Source organism: Mytilus californianus, unplaced genomic scaffold, assembly GCF_021869535.1.
Source record: "Mytilus californianus isolate M0D057914Y unplaced genomic scaffold, xbMytCali1.0.p SCAF_12, whole genome shotgun sequence".
In the NCBI taxonomy this organism is placed as follows: Eukaryota; Metazoa; Mollusca; class Bivalvia; order Mytilida; family Mytilidae; genus Mytilus; species Mytilus californianus.
In genome coordinates, this window is record NW_026262604.1 from 54,275,366 (window position 1) to 54,297,639 (window position 22,274).

Below are 22,274 nucleotides of genomic sequence, written 5' to 3' on the forward strand. Positions count from 1 at the left end.
CATTAATGTTTTGATCCTGATTTCACAGTTAATTGAACCCGGAACCGATTGACACATGTTCTGGTAAAACATGTGGCAGTTTCATGTAAAATGTTAATTTCTCGATCTCGAATGTATAATGAAATATTTTGCACCAGCTCAGGTTGAAAATTTGTCAATGTTTTTTTGCAATGGGATTTAGTATCATCATCACCGGTTCCAATGTATTGTTTCCATAGAACAGCTAATTCTAACGAGTTTCATAACGAGTGAGAATGGGATATCGCTTGATATCAACTAGAAATATTTAATTTCAATATAATAATAATCGAGCCTTTTGCTAGTAAATTATTACTGTTCAAATTAAATAACGACAATTGATATCAAGCGATATCCAATTCTCACGAGTTATTAGACATCTTATGGTTAACATTCTCATTGTCTTAAATTCAAAATTATTCCGCTGATTGTTGATCTAGTCCCTTGCACTAGCATACCGGTATAACGTGAGATGTTTTGTTCAGATATCAAACTTTAGCATCAGACATTTTAATTTATTTGTATGCATAAGAATGTAATAGAGTTAGATAAAAAGAAGATTTTCATATGAAAAGTATGAGTGTTTTGTATATTACTGAAAAAATCATATATCACCGTTGCCATGGGCGAAATGTTCATTGTCTTAATCTTTGAAATTCATCAATGACCTAACGAAGAGCCAATGAAAATGTCGTAATAGTGTCTCATGATGTTGGATAAGCCAAGAAACTTAAACACTTCTTTCTTATTACTTTTCGTATCACACTCCTAGCTGTGTGATAGAAGAAATATATCTGCATGCGAGAAATAGATAACTGGCCACAACTATAAGAAATGTTATAATCATGTGCACGGGAGTGTGTTAATTATCCTTTTATAGATTTGTTTTATTGTTATCACTATATTTATTGATGTAACTTGCAAAAAATATAGTAAGATCCATATTTTTGCACTTCTGAATTCACAAAACAAATGGTTCATCTGCATCGGTTATTTTTTATTTAATAGTTGTAAATCAGGCAGTTAGTTTTTATTTAGAACTGGTTTTTTTTTCCATGTCGGGCCAATTATAGATAACTGTACGATATGTGTTCTGCTCATTGTGTAAGATTTCGTTTTGTAGTTTTTAATAGTTATCTTATTGACAATCAGACCACATATCCTTATTTCTTACAAATGTTCTAACCCTTTTACACACATAACTTTCATCAATGTCATATGGACCTTGATGAGTAGTTGCTCTATTTGCAACCATACCATATCCTTGTATTTATATGACATATAGACATCAGCATCTTTGAAAAATGACATTATACTTAATAAAATGAAATAGTTTATTAAAAATATTTACAATGAATATTATATACAGCAGTCATCATTAACACACATGTTGACATAAGGTTAAAATAGTATGAGTATGCAACCGAAATTGCAGAGTGTCTACGTCCTAGAATTATAGATGATTACTGATTGCATCATCATACATACCAAAACTAGATTTAAAAAAAAACCACTTGCATCGAAACACAAATGCCAACTCAACATTTATGAATTTTGTAAACATTTCGAAAATCTTTTTCTTTCTTGTTCACACGTCAGGTTATCAAAAATCCTTTGATTCAATAAAACTTTGGGTCTTATTAATTATGCCTGATCTTAAATTAGAAATGTTTGGTTATCAAAAAATGAAAACAGACTGCGCTGCAGTTGACACAATAAGAACAGCAGCGTTTTGTTTTTATATTTTTATAACTAGATTATCATTTTTTCTAAACTAAGTGCATGTTCATAGAAATTATTTGCATACAAAGACAAAATTCAAAGAACAACACACTCTAGACAGCCAAACTTGGTACAAAATAATGATAATCAAGTTATACAAGCACACACCTCCCACGTTCACCTATTCAGATCTTATGTTGTAATTCAAAACGCACTATAAAAATCCTGCACATTCAAGCTCCCAAACGTTTTGACGACTTAATTGAAAAAGGCAAAATTATAATTGAAATTGACAGTGTTTTAGGGAAGACATGTAATAATCAAGAGAGAGTTAGACCATCGTCTGAAATAACCATTCTAACCGAAGAAAGTATTACATATTTATGATGGAAGCCCTTGCTAACCCATGTTTAAATGTCAATGAAGTTCTTCGGTAATAACATAGAAGTTAAGATGCGAAATATCGTCTAAAACTGTTTTTGTACGAGAAATATTTGAAAATTTTATTTACCTTTATATTTAAAAATAATATTCTTATGAGGTTCTTCGTGTTCAGCAATTACATGTGACAAACATATCAATATACCTTCTTTTACACGATAATTAATACGATAAATTGAATGTTAACGTGATCACAATGTTAAACCTAAAAACTAAACAAAAACGACATTTCACCACATCTGGTCATTATGAATACTCTTATCTTACCTTTGGTTTATATTCTAACTGTTTCAACCTTGTATGCATTTTCTTCCTTTGGGTTGATCAAACAGGTTATTGTTTTGACAACTCAAACATTAGGCGAGTATACTACATCTAAATGACAGCGGTGATTTCTTAGTACAGTTAAAAAAATGTTATAAACACAGAATGTATATACAATGGGATGATATCTTGGTTTGAAATATATAACTTTAACAGAATCGTCTAATGTGCAATTTTCTTTTTTGTCGCGCGCTAATAACACCCAAAACACCTACATACACACATATTAAACCAATAACCAATATAAGATATTAAAACAAGTTTGTACTTATTAGAATAAGTCATTTGAGTCATAAATCATAAAAATGAATCGGACGTCTTCATTTTTAGTTGTAAACAGGGTCTGTCTTGTTGTTTAGTGACTGACGATAGTTCCCAGATACATCGTAGTCATCATCTGTAATTCTTATGCGTATAACGCCGTAATCACCATCGCAGGTGTCATGAACAGTATTGTGTACTGTGTGATCATACATGACGTCTGAATCATCCATAGTATTCCGAAGATGTGAATACGTAGTTGAGTCTTCCTTTATTACACCATCATTTGTCAGGATACTCCGTTTTTGTGCATGGCATAGTTTAACGTCATGGGAATGCAAATTATCATCTGTCCTGTTGTCTAAATTAATGTCATGTGATGTTGCAAGATATATGGCATCAGGTGAATTCATGAAGTAAGATTGTTCGTAATTCTCTGGTTCTCTTTGTCTTTTAGTAATATCACAAGTTGGGTTTAATTTTGTAATCACCTTGTTCTTGTTTGTCCTCTGTGCATTGCGCCAGTCACTACAGTTGCGTCTCCTACAAACGGAAAATTAAATCTTATTATATTCGAGTGTAATGTATGTTTAAGCGAAACATTTCATTTAGTTACGTGCATTATATTTTGTTTTACTTTTTACTGCAAGTCTTAAAAATGAAGAAAATGGAGGTAACGTTAGCTACTATTGATTTTCCCGCTCTTTTATTTCAAAAAGTTTGAAGAAATGTAATTTGTTTAATAAATACAACCAAAAGAATATCGATTACTGATATAATATACACCAAGATATAAAAAGAAAAAAAATGCGTTTACGTTTGGTTTAAATGTCTCGAGCTATGTAGTTTTGTCAGTTTATCTATCTTTGTCAAACAAGTAAAATTAAAAAAAAACACATAGTTTATTAGTCTGCTTTTCTTCAATACTTTGGTTAGTTAAAAAGATGAAATAATATATATTATCGCTATGTTTGTAAGTTGTGGTAAAAAAAAATACTTTTCTTTCTCCGGGCCTTTACTGATTACACTATTATATGTATTGCGCATTTGTTCCCATTCTGGACATATATCGCATGTTTGCATTTGAACATTAAGTAAACAAATATTCGATGCAGTCTTGTCTAAATTGTCGTACTTAAAGTTGTTTTACGTTTCATTATTATTTTAAATTCACTGATAACCTATCTGCTGACTTTAAAATATTGTCAAAATCTGTACCACACAGAGAAATACGTTTGACTCGATCATACCTTAGTACAACAACTCCAACAATAATGCATATGATGAGTAACACGCCTACTCTTCCTCCAACAATAAAAGCATAGGTCGGAATACCTATAAAAATAACGTCAAAATACATATGAACATATAAGTAAATATTAAATAATACGGTATCCAAAGGTTTAAATCAATTATAGTCTTTTCGTATCATAACCATTTGTAACATCCATTTTGTATCAAAACTGTTCCTTACCATGACCTTGTCATATGAAACAGTTATATGTGTGCCATGTTTAAGATAATAAGCATGACATTTCGTACTACATGAAAGAATTATATGTGTGTCTTATCGTACTATATGGAAGAATTATATGTGTGCATTATCGTACCATATGCAAGACTTAAATGTATGCAGTTTCGTACTGTATAGGGAAATCAAATTGTTATTATGTAAATTTATCTAAGAACCTGTGTTTACCTTTTATTTGTTTTTAATAAATCTGGTTTTTTTTTAAATGAACAGAAATCAATGTTGGAACAAGTTTCACTGATTTACACAATAAACAATGGTTCAAAATAGTAAATATGTGTTTATACTGGTTTAATCTTCACATCGACTTTTAAAGTAGAAAACTTGAATGATGAATAAGTACCGTAACGTGCAAAGAGAAATATGACAAAAGGGGAATTTAAAGCATAGCTACATTTATCTAAGGTAATCATTACTTGAGGGCGTTGAAACTTTTTTTTTCTTGGTTATTTTTTTAATCAGTATCGAGAGAATGTAAGAAAATTTGTTTCAAACCAGGACAAATTCTTAAGGTCATTCTAAACAAATATGGAACAATCTCACAAATTTGCCTACCATTGGATTTCACATTTCTGTCATGGCCTGGTATGCTATAGCCACCTGAAAAAAGATATCTCAAAAATATAAAATGATATATTTTACTGTAAGTGAAATACTTAACAAGCACAAGCAAAAAAAGCAAAAAAAAAAAAACTCATTTAACAAAACAAAATTTTAGGAGTTATTTGGACAAATATATAATCACTAAATTAATCTACCATGATATTTTGTCCTTCTGACAACAAGTATACTCATCACGTGGTGGAATTGTGTTTACCCTAACAAAGTCATACGTAACATACCACATTGGATTTGTATGAGTTTCTGGACTGAGAAATAAAACGTTTTCGAATGCATGAATTATTTACACGAATTGGATTCTTAAGATTACCGAATCTTGTATTATCAATGAAAATGAGACCTATCAAAGATCAGTAATCCACTGAAAACTATTCAGTTAACAACAAAAGCTTTAAGATATGAACAAAAAATTGAAGAGATTTCTATCCAGTGCAGCATTGTGGTTATGTTTTAAAAAGACGAAAAGCTAACACATTAAAAGTACGGATAATACGCAAAAACTATAACGGAAAATCCCTTAAAAAAAACCATAAACAAACAAAAACAGTATGAAGAGGTTTTTTGGACCAAACATTTTATTATCAAATCAACCTACCATGAGATTCCGTACTTCTGTTATCAACTGGTTTGAAAACTCAAATAACAATGATATTATAAACATAAAACATATTTATTTTGCAATTTCATTGTTTGATAATGTACATAGCGATGCTGCATGCTGCATGCGACTATTATCTCACAACATCTTAAAAAAAACCCTCGTAAGTCATTATTATTTTAGTACAATTTAGGATCATTTTCATCGAAAGATTTTTTGTGAAACCAAATTGAATGCCAAAATGTAAACCTGAAGCATTTTGCTAAACGCAACCTAAAATATATATATTATATTCAAATTAATATTTTGTGAATTTCACTGCACAACAATACAGCAAATAAGGTACATTTAATGAATAAGTAATCAACAATACTGTAAACATTCTTCAGATACCAAAAAGCTTTAAGATATAATAAAACATTGATGAGGTTATTGTCTTAGCACAGGGACTTGCATATATGACGGGGTTAAAGTAATCTTTGAACATAGTAATACCTACTACTTTTCTACGATATAAGATATGCCTGGATTGACCCTTTTACATATGTGGCTACTTAAAGTTGGTGAATCTTTTAGTGTCAACATAAACTAATCTTTGACCAATTGTCCAGTTCAGTATTGGTTAATTTTTATACAAGGGCTTAATGTTGACAAAGGATAAATCAACAAGAACAAACGCACAAAAAGTAGCAAGAAACAAAGACTCGTTTGTTGATCAATTAAAACAAAACCGTTGAGAGGTATTGAAGGTCTTTGCACTTGAGAAATCACAATTAATTGTTGATACTTAAAGTTGAAATGAACTTTATTAAGGATATATCAAAGCAAGCCATGCAAACAGAGATTTGCAACAGGGAGGTACATTGCTTGATTTGAAATGATTATTAAAAAATTGTAAAAAAAAGTATATAAAAGTTTAAGTCATATGAAACGACTTTCTTAAAATTATTATGTTAAGGAAAATATTGAACCAATGCATGTAGATATACTGAACTAAGTCTTCTATGCACGATGTTTGATATTTATTCCGAATCTATAACGTATAATCGGCAAAACTTTGTCATTCTGTGAAAAACTGGCTTGCTAAATAACTTTCGGATATATTGCCAAATTTTGCTGAATATGAATTTTATGAACAATAAACACATAATCATGGAGCACGTTACAATTAAGTAAGATAATAGACATGCAATAGAGCGGTGTTTTTTTTTTTTATTTTTCCATGCATTTTCATTTGTAGTTTTGTCTTTGTCATAACGCTGCAGTTGTTTAATGATTATAGACATTATTTGTTTTATTTCAAAATCAATTAACACTATCTGACATTAACGTTTGTTTACTGTTTTCATAATTGGTTTCCCTTCGCACTTGCGCTGTGCGGTTGTCGAAGTACCGACGAGAGGTCTCGTGGTTTAGCTCACCGCAAACCGAAAAGCTATCGACGAACTAGAGTACGGGAGAATTTAATAGCAGTTCATTTCTGAAATTTTCATAAGACAAAGAATGTTCTTTGAAAAAAAATCAATTTACACGTGTTTTATAGTTAAACTTTGCCATTCAGGTTTACACGTATTCAACTTTATTTTCAGATTAGAATTATCCTATGACTTTAAATACTTGAGGTTACTTAAGAACCCTTGTTAAAAATATATTTTATTTATAAAAAAAAATATATCAAATACAAACAGGACCGTATATTTTTTGGGTTTCTCAGATAAGAAGTACCTGTTTTTGTACTACTTAACTTCCTAGAATCAGTGCGCTTGACTATGCAATTATAGATATGTTGAATTTTTCAGCACAAGCCAACGTTAACAAAATGTTTTCACTAAAAGTTGAATATGTTTTATATACCTGACGTTTTACTATAAAACAAGTGTACGTGAACTTTAATATTATTACCTTGGTATTATTAAAATCTTCATACATGTATTGCTATTCAATTATTTTCTTCCTGTACTCTTACTCGCCGATATTTGTTCCGTATGCAGTGACTTTAACTACGAGATCTCTCGTTAGAATGTCTGCCATCGTACATATCGCAAGTGCGAGGAGAAAACCGTGATGAAAGAATGTAATAAAACGTGCACTGGAAGGTAAAAAGTAATAACTGGTTTTTAAATAACAAATTTAATATACCAAAAACATTTAACAACTGTTAATGAACAGTTTCATTAACAAATGGGAACGCATGGAAAGTACAAAAAAAAATGTCGTGGCTCTATCAATCCACTTATTGTGCACGCACTCCATATGCTCTGTGTTGATTGTTTATTAATGTCAAGATCAGGTAAACTTCGGCAACAAACCGAAAGGTAATTAGCTTGCGATCAACAGTCACTGAATGAAATATTACTTGTCGATAATACGTTATAGAATCGTAATAAATGTTAAAAAAAAACGCGCAAAGAGTACTTAATTTAGTATTTAATCATGCATTGGTTCAATAATTTCGATAACATTATAATTAAACTCATTTCATATGTCATATTTCATAGATCGCTTCTGTCCAGATTGACCTTAGGATGTAACGAACAACTAAAAGTATATATTTTTGTTGAAAACTTTTTTGTTTCGGAGGAGAATCACACACAGAAATAACAAGCAATTAGCATAGCAGAACATTACAGAACATAACGCAAAGCAAACAAAATTATTGGAAAATTAACCTACCATGAGATTTCGTACTTCTGTCATCAACTGGTATGCCACCTGAAATAACAATGATTTTTAAGTTAGATTCACTGTATACCGCCATCTAGGCTTGTATCATAGCAGTACGCAATCGATCTAGTTATTTGCCTAAATCTGCAAATTTTGAGACAGATTTGTAATTTATGCCTAAGACTGTTTATTTGTATAAAGAAAAATAAGTGATGTATTGCATGATCCGAAATGTTTAAACAAATATTTGAGTTTTGTTGAATCAATTTTTCAACATAGCCATTTAAGGGGAGATAGCTCTCATAGTACAACATTGATACTGGAATGATAGTGAAATTTTCATTGTTTACTTGTAGCAAGAAAATAAGTTCGGTGACATCATTTTTTATATGTATTTTCTTAAAGCATATTATAAATACTATCTCATATTTTATTTAAAAATTCTATCTCATAGATTTCCTTTTATTCACAAAAATGTGTTTTTTCATGAACAATCTATGGAAATTTTGGCAATTTTGCACGATTTGTAGCTTGCAAAATAGCACGGTGACCCATATATTTCATGATATTTTTGAAAACAAGCATGGTAAAATCTTCATTTTGTCAAAGTATAAGAAAATTCTATCTGAGGAAACATATACCGATGATCCACCTGAAGACATAAAATATATGTGAAATTTCACTTCTTGTTTGATGATATACATATTCTTCTGCATAAAAGACAGAATAATTGATACGTTTGAATCTGTCCATTGCTAGTAGGGTAATAACAAAATTGACCGCCTTAATAGTAAACCTGTAACATTGTCCTAGACACAACCACAGACATAATCCATTGTATATTTCATTACACTATAGTAAAAAAAAAAGATTCATTTAATGAACAAATCAGTAAAACGTAAACAAATAATGTGATAGGGTATTTCTTAAAAAGCGATTAATCTATTGTTTATCAACATAGAACTGAGAATACACTATATAATTAATAAAATAAATTACCCGGCCATTTTTATTTATTAAAGGCAAATAGTCCAGCAGCTAAGTCATTTTTTTTTTGCATAATTGATCATTTTATGGTAAAAGCATAAATCTTTGCACGTATTGTTAAAATGATACTAACATGACTAATGAACATTTTTGGATATAAAGCCATATATAACAACAGATGGCCGAGATAAGGTACTGAGATTGTAACACCATACACATACCAAGAGTTCGGTACATATTCAAGTATCGTATCAAACGAAAGCCTTGAGTATTAGCTCTTTGAATATTATCAGGTTTTGTAACTTCAGTGTTTTACAATTATTCTCACAATTGAAATATATACTAAAATATACTCCTACCCCCATGTAAAATTGTCAAAAATGCCAAAACAGTTCTGTCACTTGTGAATATAACCATAAATGTAACACACTATTGTGATTTGATGTATTTTGCACAATAATCGACAATAGTATCACTATCTTTCAAACTTTTCAATTAGAAACTTCACAGATTAACAACTTAAATACTTCAACCGAAGTATAACCTTGCAAAAAGAGTTAGTAACTATGACTTTCTTAATATGCTCATATTCATCCTGTCAACATCAAAATATATAATTATGTTGTATCCAAAACTTCTGGGTTTCCCATGTGCAGAAATAAAACATACTTTTTTCAAACCCCAGCGATATCTTATTTGATAATATAAAAATGTATTAAAAATGAAAAATATTACCCTTACTCATGCAAAATCTGAGCAAAAAAAGGTTATAAATTATCCAAAGGCTAAATACACACAATGAAACAATAATTTGGTTTAGAAGATTTAAAGTTTATTTTGTAAACAGAGAAATTAAATTTGAGCAAAAATACAAAAATAGGACTAGTCATGGCTTAAATTTACACAACTTAACAATAATTTGATCAAATTATTAGCATTTATATTGAATCCATATATTCTAAGTAGTCTAAGTGCAGAGTGTCTAAAGTCACATGAAATATAATAGCCCAGTCCCAAACATATACATGCATGTATAAATCATCAAACTTTTGAGGTAGGGTATTATTTTCAATTTCGTTGTGATTTAACCTGCAGAATTAATAAAAAAAAATCGTGTTTTATAGCACTCCAATACATTAATGATTCATTGATACCATCATATTCTATGTTAACAAATGCATTTAATTCTCGGAAAAGTGAACAGGCAAAATTTTGGATAATCTGAAAATTTTGAAAAAAATTGAAATGGTCTTTCTTTAAAATTTTGCCGTTACATAAATGTAGTTGAACAATATTGGATACTTTAAATATAGGTATTTGATTTAAATGAAAGAAATTTGAATGAATTTGAAATTAAGTTTTAATGATTTCAAGCCATTTTCGATTATTTATTTTTATATTTTTGCTCCAATTGTATGCTGTTGGGGTAATATTTTCCGTTTTAAAAATATTTCGATTCACATATAACTTGATGTCCTATGCTTATGAGACATCAAAATCATATTTTCATCTAAGAAATTATTATTTTCGGAATAACATAAGTATTTCGAGTTCAGACGGATAAAAATGACACATTTTGAAATATCTGAGATATTTGAAAAATCAGAAATTGTTTGTTTTAAAGAAAATAAGTGTAAATAGTCTAGAGTAATGATAATGCATGTGTTTCATTTAGATGCGAGTACTGTAATTTGAACCAACACATTATCTAGATATGTGATTTTATCCTTCATTAGTCGAATTTGTATGTTTCTGTTCAAATTTGCAAAGGGTAGGAGTAATATTTTATATTGCCGTAATGAATTGTACAAGAACATGATAGCTCTCTGGGGTTCAGAAGATGTCAAATACATTGTTGCATGCAATATGGCCAAATCTTCAATGTTACCTTTCAAAAGTATAAAAATAATAAACTTTATACAGTCTGGAGAATCTATAAAACTAAAAGTTTCCTCATTTTCAAAACTGAAGCAACATAAATAAAGGCAACGGTAGTATATCGTTGACAGAGACAGGACAGAGAAACACATAAATAAATAATATAATAGTACATAAATGGTATAAATCATTTTAGATGGTTGAATAAACATATGTTGTATATGAATACTACTGATTTTTACCAGGTAATTTTAAGTCGAATAAATAATGGTGTTAAATTCATAGTTTTGTGTTAAAATATGTTGGGGTAGGGGTAATATGTTCCATTACTTAAGGTTAAACACCATCAAAATTACAAAGTGTTGCTGTTCATTAGAAAGGGTAAATAAAGGCAACAGTAGTATACCGCTGTTCAATTAGATTAAGCAAAAACAAATCCGGATAACAAACTAAAACTGAGGGAACACATCAACTATATAGGGAAAACAACAGAACAACAGAAACACTGACCTACAACAAAAGCAAACACCAACATACATTGAAACGGACTGTAGGATAACAACTGCCATATTCCTGTCTTGGTACAGGACATTTTAAGACAAAATTGTGGGTTGAACCTGGTTTTATCGCAAGCAAAAACTCCCGTTTATATGGCAATGTTAAAATGACAACACTGCGTGACAGGAATGCTGTACAAACAAACGCAAGAACACTCAGCACAGAGAAATACATTAATAAATAATATAATAGTACATTACAACATGTCATGTAAACCGCACAAGAACAACGGACACCTCCCATGAATATACGACAGCACACCAGGCCACCACAAACGAAATATAAACTGAGCGTAACATAAATGGATCAACGTCAGTTCATATTATCACAGGTAAATTTCTAAAAATAAAAAAGATTTGTTTAATTTATAGACACTTACAAGAATATAAATTGGGATTGAATTTGTAATGATGTAATTTTATGTATTTTTCAAACCATGACAAGCAGTGTTCTATAAAATGGTAACCATCAAATTAATGATTAAAATAATATTTGAATAAAAAACGAAATAGGGTAAAATCTTTCTAATATTCTAACCACAAAAGATTCAAATACCGCAAATATATTAAGTTATTACAATTAGTATTCATAGACATCAAATTGTCAATAAGTGTTTATATTTTAATTATTTTGGAACAACGAATATACGTTTGTTTTAGCCTTTTTCGTGGGATGGGTTAGTCCAGCAGCTAAGTCCCATATGTTGGCATAATGTATCACTTTATGATAAAAGCATGAATCTTTGCACAGTATGAGTTATGATGCTAATAAATATTTTTGGTTATGAAGCCACGAAAAAAAATCCAATATGGCCGCCAAATCAATGATGACTCACATAAGATACTGGAAATACAACACCATATACATGATGTTGTTTAACAATGTGCAAGAGTTCAGTACATATTCAAGTATGGTATGAAATATAAGTCTAGGAAATTGGCTTTCTAAACATCAGGTTTTCAGCTTTGTTGGTCACAACTCTTCATCTCAATTGAAATATATGCAACTACTCCCTGATCCCTTCTTTCTGTACCCAGTACACAGACCCATCAAATACAGTATAATAGGTCATTTTACTTCATAAACAAATATGGTAAACATTGTATAGTATATATGATAATTTTTGTCTATCTTTGATGAATATGGATTACACCCATCAATGAAATACAAGAAAATAACGAAATAATCTTTAGTTAATAAAGTGTTTATATATAATGTAAACGTCTTGACAGTTGGTGGAAGTCTTAGAAATTTACGAGTTTTTTGTTGTCAGGTATGTTGATAAGTTGAAACGAACCGTGGATTAGACCATTTACATTAATTTGGACTGAATTTAGGAATTAATAGTTTTACAAAGGTTTATATGTTTTTTTTCTTATATTTTCACTTTGAGCGAATTTTCTGTTTAGCAAGTACAGATTTAAAAAGATGAAAATAACACTTTTTTAAATATCGTGCGTCCGAAGCGCTTTTCTGTATCAGGAATGCTTTAATCTAAACAGTTGAGATGCGTAAATGTTTAGGTACCCAAGCACGTTATGAGTTGTATGACCAAAAGTGACATAAAAAATATGCCAAACATAATTTGTTAGCGTCTGAAGCACTTTGATGGATTAACCTTTAATAGGAACGTTTACAGCCGTATATTTTAAAGCCAACGATGTATTAGTACCGAAACACGTAAAGAGCTATGTATATAAAGAAACATTAAAAGAAATTTAAGGAAATTTGTTATAAACCATATATGCCCGCAAAACAACTGTTTGCTGTCATATATCAAATATCTTTTCGATATATTAAGACACAAAAAGTATACGCAAGATAAGTTTGCGGCAGTCAAAAAAACTGATAAACAGAAAAAAATCAAAAGGTTTTTAAACCAGATAGGTTGAGATACCCCATTATATGAACAAATTCTTAAAATCCTTCCACAGAAAGATGGGGAGACCTCAAAAATGTACCTACCAGGGGATTCAATACTTGTATCACTGCCAGGTATGCTATAGCCATTTGAAATAAATCATTTTACAAATATAAAAAGATGTTATATTTCAATGCAAGTGCAACATTTAGCAAACAAAACAAATTAGCATATAAGCAGAACTTCACAAAATAAAACAAATTTCTGGATTTAGTTGGACAAACATTCAATCAATAAATGAACCTACCATGAGATGTTGTCCTTCTGTCATTAACTGGTTTGAAAACTGAAAATAATAATGATATTCAACACATAAAACATATGTAGAATTTAAAGACATGTTTCGTTTGTGTTGGATATCAAACTCATCACGTGGTGGAATTGGTGTTTACCCTAATGGAGTCTAACTTCACATACCACATTGAAATTGTAATATTGTCTGGATTCAGAAAGGTTTTTCATACGTATTATTGACATTTCGTGTATAACAATTCAATTATGCAATTTAAACCAAAAATTCAAATGTACAACGAAGTTTTCGGCAAAACTACGATATCAAATATCCATGAAAATACAAATTCGCGAAAATTAGTCCCAACGAAAGTAAATGAATCCAAAGTGTCAATCTTTAAATAGCTCACAATTCAGATAACAACAAAGCTTTAAGATATGGTAAAAAATAGAGATGTCTGTCCAGTACAGCATTGTGCTTATGTTTTAAAAAGACAGAAAGCTTACACATAAAAAGTATGGATAAAACGCAAAAAACTATTACGGAAAAAAACCCATAAATAAACGAACAAACCATAAACTAAGAACCAATATGAAGAGGTTTTATTGGCCAAACATTAAATTATTAAATTAATCTACCATGAGATTCCGTACTTCTGCCATCAACTGGTAAGACAACTGAAAAAAACAATGATATTATAAACATAAAACATATGTGCAATTTCACTGATTGATACTGTACATTGCAATGCTGCACAAAGGTCAGCAGCTAAACATCTTACCAAAAAAAAATACTCGTAGGTCATTTTTATTTTAGTATAATTTAGGACCATTTTGCATCGAATTTTTTTTGTGAAAAAATATGCTGGATATAAGATAGTTTTGAATCTGTTCATTTATACGGAGAAACATGATTAATCGCAATAATGTAAAGTTGAAACATTTCGCTAAACACAACATAAAATATGAAAGTTTGTGTATTTCATTGCACAAAAACACAAAAAATACGGTACATTTAATGAATAAGAAATCAAAAATTGATGTCATACTGTGATAATTTATTCCGTGAAACCCTATACACATATTTTGTTTAGCGACATCGGCCTTGAAACAGAGAATCACTTATATAACTGGTAAAATAGATCGGAGAATCTGCCATTTTTAATTTTAATAAATGAAACGAGGGGTATGATAGACTTCAGTTAGTCCCTGAAATTGCATATGTAGAATATAATGCACAAAACCTCCTTTGCAGATCGAAAATGTAATCACCCAATAACGTTTGTGTTAGAACTCGATACATAATTAAACCAGGTTTTACACTGATGTAGTCTTGCTTAAATTAACACACTGGAATTGTACGATTATTTGTGGACTTCTAAAATTGCATACATAATTGACAAAGATAGGATAACATAGAAATTATGGAGCTTAATATTTTATTTCTCACATTCTGTGTCTCGTATAACGGTACAAAAAGGAATATTACAAAAGATCATATTTATTGTTGTGTTTGCAAAATGTTACAGGTCTACCATTATGATGTTTCATTTTGTTATTTCCCTAAGTATACTTAAAAATTCATGAATTTCACGTTTTTCTTCTTATCTTATTATCTCAAAAATAATGAAGATATGATAATGTTCAGATCTGCACCTGAAGCAATAGATATAGAACTGCTGAATAGGATGTAAGCTTAACCCTGGCCTTGTTGTAGTTGTGTAATAATTGAATCGTCGTAATAATTCGAAAACCTATTTTGCAATGTTTATATAATAATAAGGAGATGTGGTATGATTGCCAATGAGACAACTATCCACCAAAGATCAAATAAAGTGTATGTAAGCTATAGGCAACCGTACGGCCTTCAACAATGAGAAAAAGCCATACCGTATAGTCGGCTATAAAAGGCCCCGACAGACATGAACAGGCATTTAACCGGAATCAAAAACCGGACAACCACTAAACTACATGCTCCTGATTTGGGACATGCACGTAAAGAGTGTGGCAATTGTTTATTGGTCAGCAATCTCATTTGAAAGCAAGCCAAGCAGTTTTTAAAGTCATGTCGACATGAAGTCATATGCTTAACCATATAGATATATTTTTTTTTCATGAATAATATCTTTTATTTCAAATCGCCTGGAATACATAAACCATCAGTAGTCCAGAGCAGCTTACAGAGGGTCCATGCTTTTATTTTACACATCCCATTTGTCAGACAAAATACAAATGGTGAAGAAAATGCTCTCTAGATAATATATTATATCATATACAAACCAGCATCTGTTTTCAATTAGTTGCTGTATTCTACACACCTTGAAATCGTGCATTTTTATATAAATTTATCATTTTTTAAATGCAATTATAAAAACATATTTAACTGTTATTTGTCAATTATTTTTCTTTCTAACCATTTGTACTGCTTAAAGTTCAAATTCTATCTCGTGTAAATAAAAAGACAACCAATTATGAAATCTTTTGTTATTCAAATTGTGTTTCCGGTTAAATGCCTGTTAAATACTGACATCGACACGACACGGCACTTGCCTCAAACACATAAATAGAAAAGTATCGTTTAAGAAAAATATCTTTCTGTTTACACTTGTTTTGATGCTTTAAGCGGCAATTTAGTTATACTGGACGAATGATAATGGACAGTTTTTAAAACAAAATTATGTTAAACCGTCGATTCAATTTCATGATTTAATTCTGGCTGCCTGATTCTACAGTGTGTGAAGTCTTGTGTCTTTTGTTTCTTATTTGTTTTTGTTTATTTTTTAACTTTACTGTTTAGTCCATTTTTGGTAATATGCTTTTTGAGTGGCTCGGTATTTATATATCCCGCCATAGTGTTATTGTGCTATGGACTTTTTGTCTTCTTGTCATTCATTTTCGCTTATGTACTTTGTCTATAGAGTGTCTATATGCCGTTTTGTTTTTCTTTGTTGAAATAGCTGCTATTTGTTTTTATAGTGATTAAGATTATAACACAATGCTGACTGTTGTACCCCAATTTTTTACATTTTTACGTTTTATGTCTGTTTGTTTTGCTCACACATTGTTGTGGAATTATATGCGACTGTCATACAAGTGAGAGGTTTAGCTAGCTATAACACCAGGTTTAATCCACCATTTTCTACATAAGGAAATGCCTGTACCAATTCAGGAATAATACAGTTGTTTTCCATTCGTTTGGTGTGTTTGAGCTTTTGATTTTACCATTTAATAAAGGGCTTTCCGTTTTGAATTTTTCTGGAGTTTAGTATTTTTGCTTTTTTACCGTTTGTTATTTTACTTTTTTCTGTTCAAAATATGCAGGATTACCAGTCAGTTCGGATTGTTATTCTAGATATGCTTGCAGTTGGTTAAAGCATGCAACCATTCTCGGTTTTCCCCTCCGTTGTTATTAGTTCTTTTTTATAACGACCATGATTGTGCTTACGGAAATAATATGATTGACAAAAATAAAACTTACTTTTCCATTTTTAGAGAACATGTAAAATTTGTCATATAATACATTTATGACAATCTAAAGATTGTTTCGATATCTTGGCGTTAGTTATGGCAAGTTTTAAAGAATAATGAAATGTGAAACTGTATGGACATTTTTTCACAACAGATCCGGGATATTTGTTAAACGCTCATTTCAAAGCAATGTGAACTATATCAGGAACCTCTCTTGTCGTTTTCAATTGCAAAAACAATGAAATTAACATAAAAAACATATTAAAGCAATTTGTAATAAGTACTAAAAGCCATTCAGAACAATAAATTGTAATGTTAAATGTAAAAAGGAATATGGCTTCACAGTGATAGAACTGATCGGGTTGAAGATTAAATTGAAATAAAAGTTTCGGAGGACAATTCCGTATTGAAATGCATTTGTGACGGATTGGTGTGTCAGATTCAAAATATAATTTTTTGGAAAACAGAATTAACCAGATTTCAAATGAAAGTGTTATTGTATAAAATATATTGCAAAGTGTATTTGTAAAATAAATACAACTGAAATGAATCATTATTGTCTTATTATAAACGGAAGCAGGTAAATGTCGTGTTAGCTACAACTGCTGAAATAAAAACGATTACATAATTTTATTCGTAAACATCTGAAATCAAAAGCATTGTCGATTTTTATCATTAATGTTTTTTTTTACACTTGCATGTTCAAATATAGCCAAGATTCGTTTAAGTATATCAGCGATTTTTTTTTTATATAAGCTGCATAACGCTACAAATACCTATTCTTTCAATTGAAAACATTTACAGGTGTGTGTTTTTTGGGTGCATTAAACTCACTAACTAAACGTCTTTTCAGGTTTCGCCGCTCCACTAACTCTTTAAGGCAACGTTTACATTACATGAATTTTGCATTACTTTTTAGATTCGTTTTGTCATATATCTCGTATATGATATTCTGGTGAAGGTAAATCATGAAAAGCGCTTCGGATGTACACACTTTGTAAAGTGTTATTTCAAATCTACGTCAAATGTTTAATACGAATTCCAGAGGTACTTGATTTTTAGATAATATTTAGCTACATAGAAGGTCTTCTACTTATATATCGTTTTTATTATATACACACCTCTGCAATGAAAATAGATGCTTGCTTTCTGCTTATAAACTGGTTTGGTGGGAATGTTGCATGCGAACGCATTTTTACAATGTTTGTAGTAATTTCTTTTAGAATAATAACTTTTGTCATTTTGACATCTACCATTATATTCGTACAGTACGTTGTAAATAATGAGTACTGTATCAGATGGGCAAGTAATTGTAGCTGGTTTACCGGCATCTATTAACAGACAACCTACAATTAATGATTTCAAAATTCTGAAAGTTATTTTAATCTTTTAATCAATAGTAATATGTGTTTCCAACAAATTATCGAACCAAATTATTAGCCTGGTATCTTTGTCGAGTTTGATTGATCATAACGGAAATCAATACGTTCAATACCATATTTATCGAGGATTGGGTTGAGTGTCAAAATTCCGTTTTATTTCCGCTATTGTCTAACTAAAATAACAACCAAAAGTGAGAGTAGAATCTCAAATGTAAATTAAACATAAGCTGAATTTCAACATTTCTCGATAATCTTAATTATAAACTCTTACCTTCCTAATATTATTATAGTAGCGAAAAATATTTGCATACGATATATTGACCGGGTTATTGGAATATTAAAGCCAAAATAATGCAATGTTTTACAACTATTTTAACAAAAAGAAAAAATTGTGGGGGATTCGTTCTTGTTTTCTAATATTTTCATAAAAAAAAACTTAAGACAAATCGGTTTTCAGTTTAATTAAGTTGAATTGTTTCCCGTCTTAACTCTGTGCACTTATTTGACAGTATAACTTAAACAAATGCTGATTCTTAAATAGATGAAAAGATGTAGTTTCTGTAGAATTGTTCTTTGAATTTTTGGATGTGTGACTAAATTCAACATACAAGGACATACAATATATGAATATATATATTTATAAATACATAAAATTGCCAGCCTTTACCGTATTGGTTATATGACTGGAAAGTCACAAAGCACATGGAATCGGCATACCATGTGTCTGGCATTGGTCCTAATGAAGAATGTGTTGAATATCTATGATATTTACATGTTTGTTGTTTCCCAATAGTAGTTGTTGTCCATATATGTTGAACAGCCCTGTTTTGTCCAAAATAATGACGGGTTTCTGCTAAAGTAAATGGAAATGTGTTTACTCAATTCGCTTTGATTAATACACCTACAAACACTCTAGTGAAAAAGAAAAAAAAACAGGCGGAATTCAGTATTTTAGCAAACAAAATACTTAAGTTACAAATGTAGATATTTTTATACAAAACGGGTCAAAGTTAGAAGATAAAGCTTCGAGTAAAATATGTATACGAATAGTATGACATTACCATAGCTACATGAGAGCATACCTACCAATGAAAAATGATAATAAGTGAAATATTTTGTTTATTCAAAAATGCTAACGACAACGACAACGGCTACGATATATATATATATATATATATATATATATATATATATATTGGTTTTGGAAGAACGTTTTGGATCATAAACTACATTATACTCAAGTATTAGGAATTGATGAACAATCGATAATTATATATATATATACAGACCGTCATGATCAAATGCACATATAATCCTTAAATTCATGAGACACAAAACAGTTAATATTGTATGCATTTTGCACCAATGTATATGTTATAAAAACCATATGCAATTGTTTCAATTAGAACAATGTTAACGACAATTTACAGACCGGAACTGAAAATTGAGGTCGCAATCAATAAAATAATCAAAACTGTATATATATATATATATATATACAAGGGAGTTAATCAAACATTAACGTTGTATTCATGATACGTTTATTACATCCTTTTTATTGTTAATTTTTTTTTATAACTATGATAAAACACAAAATTTTATCATGCCTGTTCTTGTTTCAAATGCTTACGGTGAAATACTGTCGCTTTAAATTAACAAACTTTTATTCGTTACACAGGGAAATTTTACTTTAAGATCAAGATGTCAATTGTTTATATCTATAGTCATGCGAATATTGTTCACTCAAAACAATCGAAATTATAAACAAGACAGATAAATATGACATGCAATTTCAATACCTAAATTATAAGTGTATTCTTCAATGCTGATATTCCATACTCTATACCTAGAAACTAAGAAAACGTCAAACGGAAAGTACAGCAAATGGATTTTTTAAGAGTTATTAATTTCACAGCTCCGTTATTAATAAAAGTCTCTTTATTTATACTTTTTAGTAGTTATTTTATACAAGGCTTATCCTTTAGCACAGCAGACGCACATTTATCCTTAGGACTTTTACCTAATAAAACAGGTAAAAATTAACACAAGTGATTATATGGTAACAAAATAAAACAGAATAGGAACCTCTGCATAATAATTCAGAGGCCCCCTGGTAGATATAATATAATATAAAGACTTTACACAACATGCGAGCATTTATGGATATGTAAATTGTGGTATCTGTAGTGAAAGTACTGAGACCGTATCAACTATTTTGGAGAACTGAAGACGACAATTTATTCAATTCAAGCTTTTCAAATTGATTTAAATAAAATGTGTCATTTTACATTAACATTATTTGATAACAGTAATATATATTAATAAAGTGTTCATGATCAAACTTCACTTCGTTTAACTTCCGTACTTTGAGAAGGGTACACAGGAAATTAACAAAAACATATTTTCGTACACAGATTTTGATCTGACAGCACTTTTAATAAGGCAATTAAGATTATATAATAGTCGCACGACAAACATTATATGTAAGGTATAAAATACATTTAAAAAAAAGTATTACATTTTTGATATGTCAATTAATACATTATGATTGTTTATTAATTAAGGTACAATGCATAATTTACTGTTTTAAACGTAACATACTAAAATATGGTGTGTGTCATTGAGTTGATGCATGCGAATGCCAATTAAAAGGTCCTAATATGATAGTAAACATCATAAAAAGGCACGCAGTCACGAGAATTTAAACGACAAACACTATGTTAACTATGTTAACCTATTTACATTTACATTTGCTCACTGCTTCCTATTGTTTTTTGTTTTTCTTACAGTTATTCATTAGCGAATACACAACATCTTGTTTTAAGCATGCAAATAGTAAGTAATAACTAAAGACTTATTCATTATTATGTCAACACATGCGGTCATCTTAGGCTTTGATTGGATAACATTTATGTTATATGCCATTTGTAATTCTCTCAAGTTCACCTGTTAATATTATACATTAGTAGAGTTTACTGGAATAAGATAAAATAAATATTCAGGATGAGACCATATCAATGTTATATGAACATGAATATAAAATAATATGCAATATAATTGCAAATAAGACGACTATCCAACAGAGTACAAATGAATCAGATTTAAGCAACTACAGGTCACCGTCCGGCCTTCAACAATGAGCAAATCCCACACCGTACATTCAACTATAAAAGCTCCATACATTATTAATTGTGAAACAATTCAAACGAAAACATACAACGGCCTGATTAATAACAAAATAATATACGAAAATCAAACATGACACAGCAACCACCGACATTCAATGAATTAAAGGCTCCTGAGTTAGGACTTCCACATATATAAAGTGGCGGTGTTAAACATGTTTATTATTGCTCAACCCTTTCCATAACCTTGGATTTTTTTTCACATTATGGATTAATTGATCAATTAACATATGTGAAAGTATGAAAAAAAATAATACCCGGAAAAATTATGATTGAAATGATTTGTTGTCACATCCTTTTGACATATATTTCATGCGTATTTAGGAAGAGAAAACAATTAACAATTAAGCATTTAAACTATTTGTTATATTGTAAATCTCGGCCATTGGAAAATCTACTTTGTGGGATGTGGAATTTCCAATTTCCGGCAATATCACGTATGAGACTAAGTAAACAGTTTAGGATCTATATTTTTTATCAGAAC

General features: G+C 30.0%; 1 protein-coding gene and 1 long non-coding RNA gene across 2 annotated transcripts; both read right to left on the reverse strand.

Annotated features, from left to right (window-relative positions):
• Window positions 1-1,338: 1,338 nt before the first annotated feature.
• On the reverse strand, window positions 1,339-14,461 carry LOC127721136 (uncharacterized). Its single transcript, XM_052227811.1, has 6 exons — window positions 14,395-14,461; window positions 13,772-13,810; window positions 8,190-8,228; window positions 4,853-4,897; window positions 4,017-4,101; window positions 1,339-3,309 (listed from the first exon to the last, which is right to left on the reverse strand). Exons 1-6 carry the CDS (start codon window positions 14,459-14,461, stop codon window positions 2,832-2,834), a joined length of 753 nt encoding a protein of 250 aa, XP_052083771.1. The 3' UTR covers window positions 1,339-2,831.
• Window positions 14,462-18,184: 3,723 nt separating this feature from the next.
• Window positions 18,185-20,042, reverse strand: LOC127722460 (uncharacterized). Its single transcript, XR_007991742.1, has 3 exons — window positions 19,895-20,042; window positions 19,273-19,455; window positions 18,185-18,569 (listed from the first exon to the last, which is right to left on the reverse strand). It is a non-coding gene; the product is annotated as an uncharacterized LOC127722460 (long non-coding RNA).
• Window positions 20,043-22,274: the final 2,232 nt, after the last annotated feature.

Coding starts and splice junctions, on each gene's coding strand:
- LOC127721136 (XM_052227811.1), bottom strand. CDS start 14,461: ATGTTTATAATATCATTGTTTTTTTCAGTTGTCTTACCAGTTGATGGC. Junction 4,102..4,852: donor CAGAAATGTGAAATCCAATG/GTAGGCAAATTT, acceptor TTATTTTTATAG/GTATTCCGACCTATGCTTTT. Junction 3,310..4,016: donor GTTGGAGTTGTTGTACTAAG/GTATGATCGAGT, acceptor TTCCGTTTGTAG/GAGACGCAACTGTAGTGACT.